Source organism: Priapulus caudatus, unplaced genomic scaffold (assembly GCF_000485595.1).
Source record: "Priapulus caudatus unplaced genomic scaffold, Priapulus_caudatus-5.0.1 Scaffold192, whole genome shotgun sequence".
In the NCBI taxonomy this organism is placed as follows: domain Eukaryota; kingdom Metazoa; phylum Priapulida; class Priapulimorpha; order Priapulimorphida; family Priapulidae; genus Priapulus; species Priapulus caudatus.
The window spans coordinates 323,750-341,682 of NW_014577253.1; the positions used below are offsets into that span (position 1 = coordinate 323,750).

Genomic DNA, 17,933 nt, shown 5'->3' on the forward strand with positions numbered 1-17,933 from the left:
AGGAGATGGAAATTACTCGGCTTTCTACAATAGGTGTACACCAGAGCTAATATCGAGATTTATCCCTCACGCAATATTTTATGGCTTAAACTAGACCGACGTCTAACGTCCTTGCGGGTGAGCCACAACAACACCAACAACGAAGTACGGAGTTAGTTTTTGGTTCGTTATAGGAAAGCACATCATAGGAATTTGCCGCAATTGCTCCTGAAACAATTCACACCACAGAGCATCATTTACGCTAGTTTCTAGTACGCTATAGCAATCAAGGCTTCTACTACCAGTGAGACACACGAAGGGACTCGTTCAAAATAATTTTAAATAATCACTGTATTTACCCGAGACATAATATCTGCAATATTTCCCAACCAACTCTGTAGTTGCCGCCACGAGAGTGCGGCAGATGTAGGAAGCAGAGGGGGAGATGCGGTGCGCAATGTTGTGGGAGATTCGCTCGGTGCATCATCAGACTAAACAAACTGCCGTGTTGTCACAGCATCAGTTCCGGCAGTTACCTCTCGGTAGTTGTACCCTCGGTACTCTCGTTCACCACGGCGAATCACGGCAATGCGTAATCAACGGCAGACGAGTGAGTCGGTGAACAGCGCGCGTTACAGGGTATTAGGGTCGCTGCCATTACCCTGCAACCTAGTTTCATAAAATCCCTCCCCCGCGGCCTCCCTATATCGGCTACGTCAGTGGGAAAATGTCGTCGCAGAATGAATACGCAGTTTTCCATTGCTTTGCATGTCATGCTTACATGCTAGAGCCACGCACTGCATTCGCGCACGGACTCGATTTCATAGCTTTGTGCATACTTCTTCATGACGTCCGTGACGAGTTACAGCAACAGCGATAACGACGACGACGACGACGACGACTACAGCAACAATGACAACGACGATGACGATGACAACGGCTACACCAACAATGATAATAACGACGGAGACGACGACTCACAGCAACAATATTGAAACCGACCGATGACGATGACAAACGGCTACACCAACAATGATAATAACGACGGACACGACAGTGAGCGACGTACAAACAAACTATCGATAACGACGATGGAACGATGACAACGGCTACATCAACCAAATCGATAATGAACGACGACGCACGACAGTGACGACTACAAACTATTACAATCGATACAAGCACACAAAATGATATACCGACGACGCCTGTACACTACAACTTGACGACATGACGAGACACGCTTACCGAACATGATAATAACGACGACGACGACAGTGTGACGACTACAACAACTATGATAACGACGATGACGATGACAACGGGCTACACCAACAATGATAATAACGGCAACAACTACAACAACAATGATAATAACGGCAACAACTACAACAACAATGATAATGACGGCAACAACAGCAACAATGACAACGACGACAACGGCGGCGGCAGCGACAGTGACGATAGCAGAGCGGATACACCACAGACTAACAGATACACGGATAACGTTAGTCTGTGGATACACCACCCAGGTCGATCACGTGATTCATACTCAGCCTCCCCGAGCGACTTATCAGACGTTCACCCATGCTGGCGGACAACTCAACAGTCTTGCTTAATGTATTCCAGTATATATATATACTACTACTGGTTGATGCTCCATTTGGCAGACGTCTCATTATTAATATAATATAAGATCAGGGTTCCTTATTAATTCATACCGATCGCGTGTTAGATGTGCGCTGTCCACAACATCAGTTAAGCCTGGCGCACATTGCCGAACATTTTCCGTTCGTCCGAACAAATGTTTCTGTCTGGCAATGTGCGGGTGAACATTTGCTGAGCGCACATTGCGAAATTTGCTGCAGCGACGACACCTCGTGGCCGCCGTCTAGTAGCTGTGTTGAGAGAGAGTCACTGATCGGCGCATGATTGGGCAAAAAATCATGTGGACCACATATCGTGCTGCTAATTTGGTTACTAAACTTTACAAATGTTCTAGAATGTACGACATTCAGCGCACATTGTGACGAACATTCGACGAACAATGTTCAGAGATAATCAAACATTTCGATCTTCAGAAACATTGGTTCGGAAAACAAGTGTTCGGCGACTTTTTCTTCACCGCCACATTGCCGAACATTTCATGGAACATTGCTACGATAATGTTTTTGAGCAAAATGTTCGGCAATGTGCGCCGGGCTTTAGCCGTGAGATGGTCGTGAGAGGTGGGAGAGAAGGAGGGGTTGAGACACATGGACAGACGACTGTATGTACACACACTGATCTGGCCGCCAGACTCAGATGATTGCCTGTTACGTGATCATGCACCCACTACAAAAATTATCAAGAGTAGATAATAACACATGTGTTATTATCTACTCTTGAAATTATCTATCCGAAAATGCCGAACCCAGCACCGAATTGTGCACCTGGTACGAGCTCACACATGCACCGTGCTGGCTTGCCTAATGCAACCAATGGCATAATTATCAAATAATACATAATATCAAGAGCAGATAAAGAAGGCCTTCTTTATCTGCTCTTGATAATATAATTGATTGACGCTCGGTGCTATGCCTTCCATTATTATATAGACCTCATAATAATCATTAAACTCATCGCGTATATTTTTAGTGCGTATTTTCAATGTATTTGTCCAATTTCCATAGAGTTGACTGCGAGTTGAAAATAGCATAGTCCTACTATAGATATGTTCACGTGCAGGTAGGTGCGTGCATTCGGCGTGAGTATGGCGGCCCAAAAGGCTCATTAAATTTAGGCTGGGGCATGATTAGCAGTTTAGCAGTTAGCCCACACAGTACTTCGTGAATGGCAATGTTCAAGTTGGCGAAACCGACCTACGCTGCAACATCCGAACTGCAAGCGAGCCTTATAATTCACGCGTTGACGAGACCAATATCGAGTGACCATGCGCCCGCATCACCTCGGTGAAGACCACGTTTATCGCACGCATCGAAATAGCATGGAAGAAAAGGTCAACAAACCTTTACCGCCCGTGCCCTTTTCGCGTGGACGTATTTATGTATTACGCCGTACAAAGCATCCATAGCTGCTGGTTACGACGAAACAGACAGGTAATTGTGAGCGGCATCTGGCCCCGACCGACATTCACGGACACATCGCTGCCTGGCCATGCATTAATGATGGTCGTCGGCCGGGTCGATAGACGTGTGCCAGAGAGGCACGCGTATATATTATCTACGGTAAGAATATGTACATGTAGAATATGCTGTGAACGATGGATGACAACAGAACAGCGAGACCACATACGACGTGAAACGGGCGAGGTTCTTGTACACGCTGCTTCATGCCAATATTCAACACGATCATAGTGCGATGGTTTAATGCAGGTTCACCATGCACAGGTATACCTCGTTTAATGATAATATCAGGAGTTTCATAATATAGTCGATATTATGACACTCCTGATCATATATATATATTATATATATATATATATATATATCAGGAGCTAATAATGAAAATATATTTGCTAATAATAATAGCTTGATAATTTGTTAATTTGCTAATTTGCTAATTATAATTTGATAATTTGACAAGCTTGATAATTTGATAAGCTTGATAATTTGCTAATAATATCAGGAGCTAATAATGACCTTTGTCATTATTAGCTCCTGATATATACTATATATATATATATATATATATATATATATATTGTGAGATGAGCAAGCGTTGTTGCGATGCATCGGGCTATTTACTAGCACCCCACCGACAGATCCAAAGTCCTTTGATTCGTAATATTAAAGGTGCCTTCCCTCGAAATTTCAAGCGGACAACATATAATCAGGCAAAAATGTATTATTTTAACATTGCACGTTTGTACTTGCCTATATGTGTGTGATAGGTACAAAAATGACCGGGAATACGTTCATTCGAAGCTTTTAGACTACAAAGTGAAAGTGTCGGGTCGAATATTTCAAACAGCGTTTACTTTTGCCGCTCTGCGGCGATGTTGTGACGCGTCTCTTGTTGCCATGCAGTGTTGCCAAGCGCTGAAGGTCATGAAGGCTGCACGTGCTCATAGATATCATATAGCACGTGTTATATGATATCTACTACTGTTACGTGACCTGCGTCGACTCTTGCCGCATGATACAGAAGCGCGGCGAAACAGGTTTTTCGAGTTGTTTTTTCGTTGAGCGAATATAGGCTTGATACATATTTTTACAGTTTTGTTTTCAAAGCTAACATTCAGTTAGAGTGTAGCGAGTTATTTACTTACATTTTTACAGCGGTTTGTCACAAAAATGTGCATGAGAAGGCAGAAGGCAGAAGGCATATTTAATGCAGGAGTGTGTCAATCACATAAAGGTAGGGGCACACGAGCGATTTTTATCGCCCGATCGCCGCGAATTTTAAAATCGCTCGAAAAATTCGCCCGTGTGCCCGTTCACGTCGACGCCGATTTTAATCGCCCGTACGAATCGCCCGTATCCAAAATGTTAGATATTTTCGGGCGATTATTTACGCCGGCGATTATTTACTGGCAAATTCGCTCGTGTGGGCGTGTCCGGCGTATTTTGTCGCCCGATCAATTTTTCTAAACCAATCGGACGTGTTGTTGATATCAGGTGATGCATCATGTGATCATGTGATTCCGTCGAGTGGCGTACGCGTACGCTCTCAAATTCGCTACGTGTGCCCCTTCGTGATCGGGCGATTAAATTCGCTGGCGATTTTAATCGCCGCGATCGGGCGATAAAATACGCTCGTGTGCCCCTAGCATAAGGCTGCGAACCATGCACTGTGAACACGGTGTTCACCACAACGATATGGAATCGCACCGACACGTCAGAAATATCATAAATAGTTATGATTATCGTGAGCCTGAAATGTCATCCATTTTACACGCGCAACTTCGGTTCAAACGTTATGAAATTTTAGACTTATTGCTAATGTCTGAGATCTAAGCTTGTCTCTTAAGACATTTTATGTCTGAACTGCTTGCGATGTTTCCGAAGGGCCGGCCCCACGAGCACGCATTCCACTGGATGAGCGACATTCGCAATGCAGCGCGAATGTAGTTCTAATTAATCAAATGTGCAGGCAGGTACAGCGCAGCCGACCACTGCCCGTAGTGCAGCCACCAACTCATCAAGACTAATAAACATACAGTAGCTTTGACTGGTAGAAGGTCGTCAGGTTTGCGCAACGATTTCGGTAGTGAAATGAACGGCGACGAACAGCGGAGGCAGGATTACGATACTGTGTATGAGATACGATATGTTTCAGGCCGCTCCTTCTGCTTTTAAATACGCGCATATTTCAAATCATCAGCGAGTATTGCGAACAGGAATTTCACCGTCAATTATTTGCATGAATGACGTAACAGTGACCCTATTCGATAATGGTCCGTTTCTATTTTGGTTGCAGTGCGTAAACACATTATTTGAAAAAAAGAGACTTATTTGCAAATCTCAATATTGAGGTATATCTAGATGAGTGTTGATAAATATATGATAGATTAAACCAGGAGTCTATCAATATTGATAGACTCTTGATTAAACGTATATAACATAAGACAGTTTTACGCCATTTGTATGGTATAATAGAGCTCAAGGGGTCGTTGTCGTATCAGGTACTACAGATATGTACCCGAGGTACATATATCAGGAGTTAATAAAGACAAAGATGTAGACAATACAAGACTGTACCAGACTTGTACTACAGAAGTGTACCCTAACCCTAACCCTAACCCTAACCCTAAAAATACCTCATATAACAAGTGCCGCAGAGCGACAGCGCTCATCTAACGTCTACTGCGGTGACTCCTGTGGGTAAGTGGTGGGATTCTAGTACCTGCTAGTTCCCAAATGTGTCACATACACGCCGAAACAGTGGACTGCAAGGGATGGTATCAGGAACCTTCTCAAAAGAATGTTTGTTGGGATCCGTTATGAAAGTTGCACGAAGAGTGGCGCGTAGTTTAAGTGTCTTCAAGATTAAAGATGGCAGCTCCCGATCATAGCGTAGTTAAGTATCAAGAACTATTATGCAAGACAGAAATGGTAAGCCTCATCCATTCTACCTACTCAAGCCTACAGTCTGCAGAATTGCAATTAGAGAGCGCCACCTGTAACCAATTAAAGGCGGCAAAAACTGCAGGACCAACACATGCCCTGGCAGCAGCCACCTGCAGTGGGATACGTTACTGTAACATACTGCAGTAAGAATGACATAGAAAATTATACGATTTAAGTAAGGAACATACAACCCTTCTTTAACCAAATTTAGCTTTTTGAAAATTTCACTGTGACATTGTATGCCTCATACATCCGGCATTGTATAGCATTCTAGCTAGCAACCCGAGCTGAATCAAATTCTTTCTAACACACAGTCCCAAATCCAAGTTTATACCCTCTCTGAGGGTCAAAAGGTTATCCGACACTTACTCTTCGCGATGTCAGCAGAAGGTGACATTTCATGGTCGCTTTCAGATAAAAGCCATAAAAATCTAGTCACCGCTGAAGACAAAACAAGTTTTTCAAATCGCTCCGTCAGACATGTTCAGAAATGTTAAAATCTGTACCTGTGCCCACTGACCCTTTAGACTGTGACTCAATTTCCGCACACAGTGTGGCTTTTCCTACCAGATGCTATACAACCGCACTATCGACGAGGCCTAGCGAGCCGTTAGATTTGTGCCGCAAATCTCATTTCCTCCCTATACCTTAAGTTAAGGAGTGAGATTGTCCCCCTTCCTTTACACCTTCTTGACCTTTGACCTTGACGCCCACCTTCGACATTCCCAAATCGTTTTCGGATTACCCCCCCACATCTCCGAATATGCCGTGACCCGTAGCGTCGAGCGTATAGATTTTGTGCCCAACTGTGTGACGACGCACGACGTACGACGGACGCACAGACGCACGCGATCATGCGATTCTACAAGCTGCATCTGACTATGTCAGATGAGCTAAACATAATACTAAACAACCTAAAACTACCTCGGGTACATATCTGTAGTACCTGATACGACAACGACCCCATCTGCTATAATAGACGGCAGTTCGCAGCCACTGTGTGCACTATACGTGCAAGCGCGTTTCCCGGGCAGATAATGGAAAACGATAACCAGGATAACGAAAGAGGTCTCTCACATCCAAGAAGTATACTTGCAAATCTCTGCTGCCCGCTTACGAACGAATTACGAAAGAACTGGCCGCGCTCACCCACGCGCTCCCCTATAGCATAATCAGGCAAATGGCCCGTATTCTGCTATATACATTCACCGAGTAAGACGCACACGTTTAACACATAATATTATACATACACAAGAGACAAGATATTGGAATCCCTTCATATAATATAAGCTTGTGCAGAGCGCCAGATGCCTCTGGTATCCTACATCTATCAGGTTCATAAACCCCCAGCTAAGATACCTGCCACTTATTCTGGGCTTTTGAGAGTCAGCATTAGCCAAGTAGCATCTGGTAATATGCAATATAATCCGAATAAAACGATACTACTAAAAATACTAGTCGGATGACGGACGAATTTACGCCCTAGGATTTGGGTCTGGAAATTTGATTAGGTTCTGGCCTAGGTGTGTATGGGGGGGGCACTCAGGTATTGGCAGGTATTCACACGAGCTGAATCAAGGGTGGTTTAAGTGTACTATGAGACTTACCGATGTGCCGTTGCACAACATATTCTCTAACCATGTAATAGATAAATCCAACCAAGTGGAAGCTACTCGGTATTATTTAACGCTGTTTCCCGCCAGTGAAAAATTCGGTGAGAAATCTCGTGCGTCGCCTAGTATGCGCCGATGTAATCTCTAATGTACTTATCAGACTGCGTTGGAAAGATAGGGCGAATAACACAATGCAAGCTAGTTTCAGTCCACTCATTTATAGTGTCCAAAGATTAGTAATGGTCCAGTTATAGTGAAGAATGGAGTGAATCTATACGGAAGCCTGCATATTCGACACAGATAATGCACATATTTGGTGGGGCGGGGTTGGGGGGACTCATGGGGTGGTGGGTTATTGGGTTAGGGAAGAATGGCTGTAGATAAGGGCTATTCGGTTTTCCATTTTTATCACTCTCTGGTGCCTAGAATTAACTGAATAATGATCGCAGACTATTTTTCCGGTGGGAAAGCATGAGCCCACACGGACTCGCTTCACTGGCTTTGGCCGGCCCATCTGGTTAGTGTGACGGTAGTGGTGGTGTGAACATAAACGAAGCCAGCGTAAAGACGACGACGACGACACTCTGCTATAAAAATTCCTACCGATGCCGGCAGCGACATTCCCGCTCTTGTGCAGTTTTGCGCCATATTATAACACCCCATTGAAAGGCAAAACCCGGTCTCACACTAGATCAGTTACGCCGGCGTCACGGCAGCTGCTACTACTCACGATGACACGCGAATGTTCTGAGATTGGTTTTTAATAAGAAACGCGTAAAAAATCTGTTAAAGTGGCGTAATGACCTCACCGTCTCGTCAGGTGTCAACTGTCACTGCCAAGCGACGGCGTTGTCAATCATCAGCGTTTACTAACAACCGACAAGTAATGAGGCAAAAGTGAAATGACTCAAGCTGCATGGTTTTGTAATCGTATCCTACCGCCCGTCTTAGAAGTCTGCTGTTTGTTGCCGTCATCAGGACCCGATCGTTACCATTTTTAACCACATGACATTTTTGCGAGTAAAGTACCGGAATATACTTTATCTTTGCAAGTTGTTCAGTTTTACGAATGAAAGTGTCAATAACACCATAGCTCACCTTGGGATTGTGATAGAAGAGGGATTTAGCAATCTAAGCTGGCACCTGGTTGCATCTAATTCTGAAGCGCATGGCTATATACATGCGCGTTAGCACGCGATTCAAACACTCACAGACGAAAGTAAACACGGCACGCAGGAAGACAGTTCGCGCCTACCCTGCTACGTCGTGCTACGCTGTATGGGCAAACACGGCACGCCAGGTATAGTAGGCTTTGTGCCTGGTACACCTACGAGCCAGGCAAGACGTTTCCTGAACGTACACCCGGCAGCCATCATATATATAATAACAGTCACAGTACACAGCAGGCCATTCATGCCAGACCATCGCGATCACGCTGCCGTATTGCCCGCAGAAAACTGGACAAACGGAGACTGTAACTGGTTGTGGGCGAAGCAAACAACTCAGACTTGATACGACTTCTAGAGAAGTGCACGTAATACACAGGGCGTGTGCAATGTATCTGATTCTCGGTCAGCACAATACAATCGCCGCCCCCCTGTTTCTACTAACCGCTACGTTGCTTCATTAAAATAACTGACGATGAAAAATCAACCGCTAGATTTGACGGTAATTCCGTGCTCTCCGCTTTCTCGGGCCTCGGATAAACGGGCACATCGTATATACGACATGTCTTTCAAAAACAATCCTTACGCACGTTGTTAGTGTGTTCACCGACGACAGTGTGTTCAGGATATTTTCACGGTTACCGACCTGTCACGATAAAGCAGTGAGCACTGTATCCTACCGCTATCCAGGAAATAACAGACTAGTATAGTAGTACGTACGACTACACGCTGTAGTCGACGATTGAATGTCTGCTAACCCCTGCTGCACCTAGGAGTTTTCATTCACTCGTGATATGACGTAGCGCGAGCAGGCTGTTAGACTAATGTGTGAACATAAACACATATGGTCTTTCAGTGTATGACCTTTTCTCGGAGCTAGGTATAACCACAGGCACTTGGAGGCTCAAATTTCGAGTTTCAAGTTTCAAGAAGAGTAAAAGAGTGAAACTTGAAACTTGAAACTGAAATTTGAGCCTACAAGGGCGTGATTCATTTATAAGAATTAATTTAATAGGTGAGCGGCTGAGTTCATCGTGTCCGTTTTCCTTATAAATCTGCGATAAGTTTAACAGTGTTAATTTCCTTAAATTGAATTAAGATTTTACTAACAGCTTTTTTAAGCTTAATTATGGACTTTTAAACATAGATGCTCGGGTCTTATCAGCGTTACCAGCTTCGTCTCATAGCAGACATACTCATAACAAAAAGGCTTCAAATATGTTTCTACCTAACACTCGATGTAGATGGACAGAGGCAGGAGTGGATAATATAGATAAATACCTCCGCCAAGGGGTTAGCAGGAGGTTATGTTTTCACCGGCGTGTGTTTGTTGGTTTGTGGGTTTGTGCGTTTGTTTGTTTGTGTACAGCCTAACTAAAAAAGTTATGGACGGATTGTCATAAAATTTTCAGAATAGGTCAGAAATGGGCTAACTTAGAATTGATGAGATTTTGGTGGTGATCCGGATCCAATTATTAAAAAAAAAATTCAGGATAGGTCAGAAATGGAGTAACTTAGAATTCATTTACATTTTGGTGGTGATCCGGATCCAATTATTAAAAAAAAAATTCAGGATAGGTCAGAAATGGGGTAACTTAGAATTGATTACATTTCGGTGGTGATCCGGATCCAATTAATTAAAAAAAATTTCAGGATAGGTCAGAAATGGATTAACTTAGAATTGATTACATTTTGGTGGTGATCCGGATCCAATTAATTAATAAAATTTTTCAGTGAGACAATTGAGCTGCCTGGGCGGAGGTCTGCGCTCTCCGAGTGCTCTAGTATTATATAATTTATGTATTATATATATATATGGATTATATATTAATATATATTATGTATAATATATATATACATTATACACTCCTGACAGAGGTAACGCACTACAAGGGCATCAATTTAGGGTCAGGTGCAAATGTTTGCACTGTAGAACATGGATAGGCTCTCATGAACCACTGAACACATATATGTGATAGCTGAGCATAGTGACTCACACACAGACGCACCCAAACAGGGCTAGCATCGCTTGTGACTCCAACTAATCAAACAATTTAGACGACACACTATGGTGAACCAAGTTGAACCAACACCTTGTGAGCAACCTCTGCAGCAAGTTAAGTTGGCGTGGAATGCTATTCAAACAACCACGTTACTTTGAGTGTGCAGGCAACTTTTCAATCATTAACGAAGTAATATCAATAAAACTAGATATATACTGCGGGCTATAACTTCGAATAATGCCCGTGGGCAATGACTACACTCTGAACATATCACCGTATCTAGAGTGCAAATGAAGTTCATCAAAGTTTTTGCTAGTGAATGGCCAGTGGCCACGCAATAGCCTCACACACAGAACAATATAGGTTGCGACTTTTAAAGTTTTCATAACTCGAGTTTTTAGTTGATTCTGTTATATCAACGTAGCCCGACACACGTGTACTGTATGTAGCATGTAAAACGTCCGTGTACCGCACAGCAACATATACAAGCATTCACGTCAGTTTGTCCACTACAACACACGCACACACACGCATTCTGAATTAGGACTTGCCTGGCAACAGATTAAGGACCAATAATGATGAGCTTTTCTACTCCAGACTGGCAATGTTGTCACTGGTCAATGAACGTGTCCGGGTGAGTCAATTCGCGCGCAAGGTCCTAATACCATGCCACGGCTGAATGGGTCGTGTGTGGAAAAACACTCCCTCGGTGTCCTAATGGTATTCCACAGCTAAACGAGTCCGTGTGTGTTTTCACGACAATGCGGGTGAACCAGTCTCGATGTGACCCCGATACTGCCGGCTAAGCTAAACGTAACTGTCTGCACTTGGCATGTGTGAATTATCGTGATGAAGACACCTTTCACATCAGCCCCCCCCCCCAATACCCGAACCTGTGACATCTACTTTGTAGGGAAATGCATCTTATATATGCTTATTGGGGAAGAGGGTGGGATAAATGTTCATTGATGCCCTGACCGATCTACCTTTACTTAGTACTTTTCCTCTCTACTGACATCTTTTCAGATTAGCTTCTCACAGATAGCTTCAGATTCTCATGATAAGAACACTATAGGTGAAGCTGTTTAGATTTATCCAGCATTTTTCACAGACGAATGAACAAACAGAGTGATCTACACACGAATCTTATTGTCATTCTGCGAGCTCTTTCCAAAAGAGCTCCTAATAACGTATTCCTTTTTCATTGTTACGATTTCGAGGGAGCTGTGAATAATTAAAGCAAACACGACATGACGTCAGTGCATTACAAATGGCACCTGCGTCGATGGCCTAGCTTTGGTGAATGGAGTCGAACACAAAGCATGGCTTACCTCTGAATCTCCATTAATCCTCATGCTAGAGGCCGGTCGGCTAGCCGGGGTCTTCTTATAGTCAATGTTGTCCATGCTACCGCTGACCGCTATGTTTCGCGACTTGTAGTACTCGTCAGTTTCGCTGTCGACCACCAACATCTTTGTGTTGTCCGGCATGGCCTTTATCTTGTTGACGACCTGTTTCGACAGTCAGAAGACGACTTGAGGAAATGTTCGCATTTATTTTAATGCCATGTCGTACCTTGTTGCACGTGCATAAAACGAAATTTTACATCAAAAACTATATCTGCCCCCGATCTACACTGATCTTGCCAAGTCATTTAGAATCGACCGCTTCAGAGACAGTCAACAGGAATATTGAAAATCAGACTACCTTCCACATCAACTACTTTCCTCTGGCCGGATCAGCCAGACATACAATGCCAGCTCTCAGCGCCAGTCTAAGCTTCTAGCATAATGTTTACCTGCGGATGGCTGTCGTTCTCAATATTGCTGCCATTGACCTCAACGATCCTGTCTCCCTTCCTAAGTCCGGCCAGGTCCGCTGGTCCGTCTTTGTCGATATCGCCCAAAAACTCTCCAAGTCCATTCTTGTCTGCAAAACGGCAAAGACCGCACGTTCGTCACACTCCCTAGCATCGCAGTTTTAGGTAGGGAACTGTTAATTTGAGGAGCATAAACTATAATCCTGAACCATAGATGCAATATGGATAAGTTCATTCTCAGATAAACAGTTGAAAAGAGATTACATGTTTTCATTCATACGATGAGTTATTATTAGCGACAATGTCAATATCGGATTAGAAATATGAGCACACAGTATCGTTTTCAAGGTTAACCAACAGGACTACTAAGCTTCTGCTTACGAATGTACTACAACAATACAACATACGTTCCACTAGAGGACAGCAAACATCGACGGTCAGTGCGAAACCTGTGGCCGCTAACATTCAATATTCTCGATATACATTTAATATATTTTATGTTTTATATATTTTTCACATTTATTTAATTATATTATATTTTTATTTTTTAATATATATTTGTTTCAATAATTTTTTTTCTAATCAGCGCACGCGACTCTTGCATGTGGTATGAAACCCACCAGCCAGCAAGTTGAAGCCATAACCCTGGAAGTCCGGCCACTTGCAGACATGGGCCAGTCGTGGGCGGGGCACACTGTCTGGGATGCCATTGTCCTGTGATTACAATAACAAAATAAGCCCGTGTACATACGTCAGTCAACAAAGCCTGTACGCACTAATTCGTGCTAACTATTTAGGAACATGAGGCTCTAACACAGACACTGAAGTAAAATATTTCTGACACAGTAGAAGGACAATAGCGGGTCATGGTAATACTGCAAGAGACATGAGCACTATACCACCCATTAAATAACGTTGCTAAGCAAAAATATGATATCAGGAGTGAATAATAAAGATTATTATTCACTCTATTATTCACTCCTGATGATATCATATGAATTGGAGTAATGGTGTGCGTGCGCGAATTCAGAGCGGAAGGGGTTATTAATTAAACATAGGCAGACGTATAATACAACACGGAGTACAGACACAATAGCCACACAAAGCCAAAACAGCAGCACGTAAAAACCTGTGAATTTAACAGCATAATAAGGTAACCATCAACAGCCATTGTAAGCTAATGCTGATGTTCCATGTCAGTGATCCCGGGGGAAAATGAGAAACAATGCGTGGGTATTTGTTGCTCTTTGTGTGTACCATAGAATACAATGGCTTTCCTACTTGGCCAATTTCCATCAGACAACCCCCATACCAGGAACAAACTCAGACATACGCGTTGTTACTATCCACTAAATCGGATAATTAATCGCTGGTAAAAAGTAGGTTAATTTCCCTTTCTTACTAACGCTTTCCAATTAACACTAACGTACGTGCATTCCTACCATAACTGAACAGCAATGTCATTCAGCAGAAGTAGCCGACCGTGAAACCTATAGAACCCCAACCAATGCGAGCGAGCATGGTTATATGAGCAGTGGACTGATACCAGACATTGAACACCTACAGTCTGCAGATAGTGGTCACAGAATTATATTCAACGAAGGAGCCGAGAGACAAGTAGGACTACCACGAAAGCCTCACACATTATTTGTCAAAACGGACTAAAAACTTGCATATACCCCGATTCATGGCACCTGTACTGCCTATCTACTACTTTGACAATCTACGAGCTAGTAATTTGTCTTGTATATTATTCTTGGGTGACGTCACCGACACATTGTATATGCACCTGTATTCCAAGAGCAGCAAGGCAGCACACACATGAGCTGAAAGCACGCACGCAATAGCAAAACACGGATAGAACGAAGAAAGATGGTATAACCTTATTTCCAGTTACACACAGCCAAATAGCATTGTACTTTTTCAAATTGACGGTGGATTACAATGGTGTGTTGTGCCCAATTAACATCACGCGATTTCACACTGAAGGACATAACTCAGCATAGGCTAGCAATTGCGGGCGTACAAAAATTCGCCTCAATTGGCCATGGAAGGCCATTGGACTCTAGAACAGCGTCAGATTACACACATTTCTAGCTTCCTAGTGCTAACCTTCCTCTAGCTATAAGAAACAGTCATACATCAAACGGCCATGTGTACTGACGTCCGCCTGGCAGCAGATCGGGCTCGTCTTCCACATTTTATCAGACTAGACACACATGCACACGCACGCACACGCGAACACGCACACGCACACGCACACGCGCGCACGCACACACACACACACACACACACACACACACACACACAGAAAGAGAGAGACACACACACACAGACACACGCACGCACGCACACCACACCACACCACACGCACGCACACGCACGCACGCGCGCAAGCACGCCCACACGCACAGGAGTCTTGACGCGAGCCTACCTCGTTCCTCGGTAGTATGACGTTGCCGGGCCGTGGTAGGGGCGTCTCCATCTTCGTCACACTGCCTAGCGTCGCGAGCACCCTCATGCCGCGCGCACCAAACAGCCGGTCGGCTTCGACGTCGACGACGAGGAACGCCGCGTGCGTCGCATGCTGCTTGACGAGCGCGACGACATCGGCGTGACCTTTGCCCTCGACGTTCTCGCCGTTGACCTCGACGACGCGGTCGCCGCCGCGCAGGCCGCCCGTCTCGGCGGGGCCGCCGTCCTCGACGCTGCCGATGAACTCCTGCCTCGTCCCCTTGTCGTACTGCAGGTTGAAGCCGTAGCCGTCGTAGTCGCTCCACTTGCGGATCGTGCACAGCCGCACCGGGGGAAGGTCATCCTCCGCCTCGGCTTCCTGCTGCTGCGCGGGTTCAACGAAAACCAACGTAAACCTAAGTAGTCATGGTGGTCACTCCGTAGACTAGACACGTTTGAACCTGCCCTTCGGATTTAGCGATAGCAGGGGTTAGTAATGACAAATTTTGTCATTATTAACCCCTGGCGATAGCTATGTTGAGAGGGTTGCGTACACGCTAGTTAGTTGTTTGTTGTTTGCTCTACTTCAGCATTGAATAGTATAGTGTTCATATGATCACTTATACGCATTACTTTCCTCATAATTGTCCCTGTTCTATACTGAGCAACACGATAGTCTTCTTAATCTGCTCTCTGTTCTTTGTAATAAGATATGCTACTAGCCTTTGTCATTATAAAACGAGTAGCATGGGAACTACAACAAAGAGTAATCTGAGTACAGAATACATATATTGTACAGGTTGTACATGCATCTATTGCCAGAGTACTTCTATCGTTAATTACCTGTACCTGTATGTAGAAACGCACGCCGTTTCTGCAGCAAACATGGTACGCAAAAACATACTACTATACATACTACGTAGTTACTAGTACGACATAAAACATATATCAATACTTCAGGAAACTCTACTACTCTCTACTCTCGAATCTAAAAACGTATATATTATTACTACAGAGAATGCAGTAATAATAATTATAATGCACAATACTAACTAATTAACATATATACACAGTGAAGTTTACTAAAAACTACAACATGACAATTGAGCTTCTTTTAGCGCATACTACCAAGAAATAATTCCATTTTTCTTCCAATCACCAAAGCATTGAACACAAAAGCAGAATTTTTACATGTAAATCCCTATTAAATAGCAACACAACAAGGGCGCGACTACAGCATCTAGGGACACGTACACGATCTTTCTTCACAGGTGTTTGGGACTGTCTATACACGAGACACATCACAATACCTCGACCTTGAATACTGTAGCCTGACGCTCAGGCGTTTCCAGCCTCTCAACATTTTTCAGTGTGGCCACAATCTTGATTCCTTTATCGGTGAACACCTGGTCAGCTTCTTGGTCAACAACGAGAAAGGAAACTTGTAGAGGTCTCTGTTTGACCAGCTCTATAGCCTCAGCATGGGTCTTGCCCTCCAAAGCCACATCATTGACCTCAATGATCCGGTCACCTTCCCTCAGACCACCAGCCTCTGCTGGACTGCCCGCATCAACAATGCCAATGCACTCTCCGTCTTTGGACAAATGATGATCTAAGTGGAATCCATATCCGTCAAAGTCCGGCCACTTGCGTATGGTGCAGTGCCTAATGTGAGGTAGGTCCTCAGACTTAAGCAATAAAAACATGATGAATGAAAATCATTGCAAAATGAACATGTTTCTTACCTTATTATATTTAATTATTAAGAATAGAGGGCCTTAATAAATTAGGACCTGTAGATGAAATAAGCCCAACACGTGTAAGATCCCCCCCCCCACAGAATAAGACGATGACTAGACATATATTAACAGTCCACTCAGTGGTTAATTTATAGGACTTGCATAGAGATGGTAGAATGTCTCTTCCACTTGTAGGTATACCTCAGGTTCTGCCAAAATTTCAGACACTTTAGCTTCCCGAATAGGAGTCTCCAGTCTCTCAACATTTTCCAGTGTTGCGACAATCTTGATTCCTCTATCAGTGAACACCTTGTCAGCCTCTTGGTCAACAACGAGGAAGGAAGTTTGCAGAGGTCTCTGCTTGACCAGCTCTATAGCCTCAGCATGGGTCTTGCCCTCCACAGCCACATCATTGACCTCAATGACCCGGTCACCTCTCATAAGACCACCAGCCTCTGCTGGACTGTCTTTATCAACATTCCCAATAAACTCCTCCGCCTTTGCAACATCGCAGACCAGGTTGAACCCATAGCCGTCAAAGTCAGGCCACTTGCGGATGGTGCAGTGCCTAATGTGCGGCAAGTCCTCAGACTTCAGAAAACAAATGCAAATAAATATGACAAGAAAGTAACACACGCAAAAAAATAAATAAACTGGAAGCCTCTCCATCACCCACACCAAGCATCGTATAATGTCTGAATCTTACTTAGTGGCCATTCCTCATGGACTGGTTACGTTATCAGGAACAGGCACTACGAATATATTAAAGATTTAGAACGCTGTACAGAATTTCCTTCATTCCTCTATTTGTTATCACACACAGCATGACACTTATAACGTCCCTCTCGCTGTGAGTGCCGCACAGGCTGGACACAACGAGATCTAGCAAAGAATAAGTAATAACAAGAGCCGCAGAGCGTCTGGGCTCATCTGAGGTCTGTTGCTACGATTATAAACGTAAAATTTCAGTCGTGCGTAGTACCACATTTGTTAGGCGCAGATATGTGCAGACACGGCAGTTGCGCTACACATCATGTAGGACACGCACTATCGCAGATGGAGGTTTGTAGGGGGAGGGTGGGGGGGGTG

General features: G+C 44.0%; 1 protein-coding gene across 5 annotated transcripts in view; it reads right to left on the reverse strand.

Moving 5' to 3' along the window:
* LOC106807044 overlaps positions 1-17,933 on the reverse strand; it is a 55,214-nt gene that overhangs the window by 24,352 nt on the left and 12,929 nt on the right. For 3 of the 5 annotated variants that reach the window (XM_014809263.1, XM_014809264.1, XM_014809260.1), the window contains 6 exons: positions 17,046-17,435; positions 16,416-16,793; positions 15,086-15,490; positions 13,272-13,365; positions 12,631-12,761; positions 12,164-12,343 (listed from right to left, as the gene is read on the reverse strand). In XM_014809263.1, coding sequence (XP_014664749.1) covers positions 12,164-12,343; positions 12,631-12,761; positions 13,272-13,365; positions 15,086-15,490; positions 16,416-16,793; positions 17,046-17,435 — 1,578 coding nt within the window. The remainder of the gene's footprint in view (positions 1-12,163; positions 12,344-12,630; positions 12,762-13,271; positions 13,366-15,085; positions 15,491-16,415; positions 16,794-17,045; positions 17,436-17,933) is intronic. The other 2 variants (XM_014809265.1, XM_014809261.1) reach the window with 2 other exon arrangements.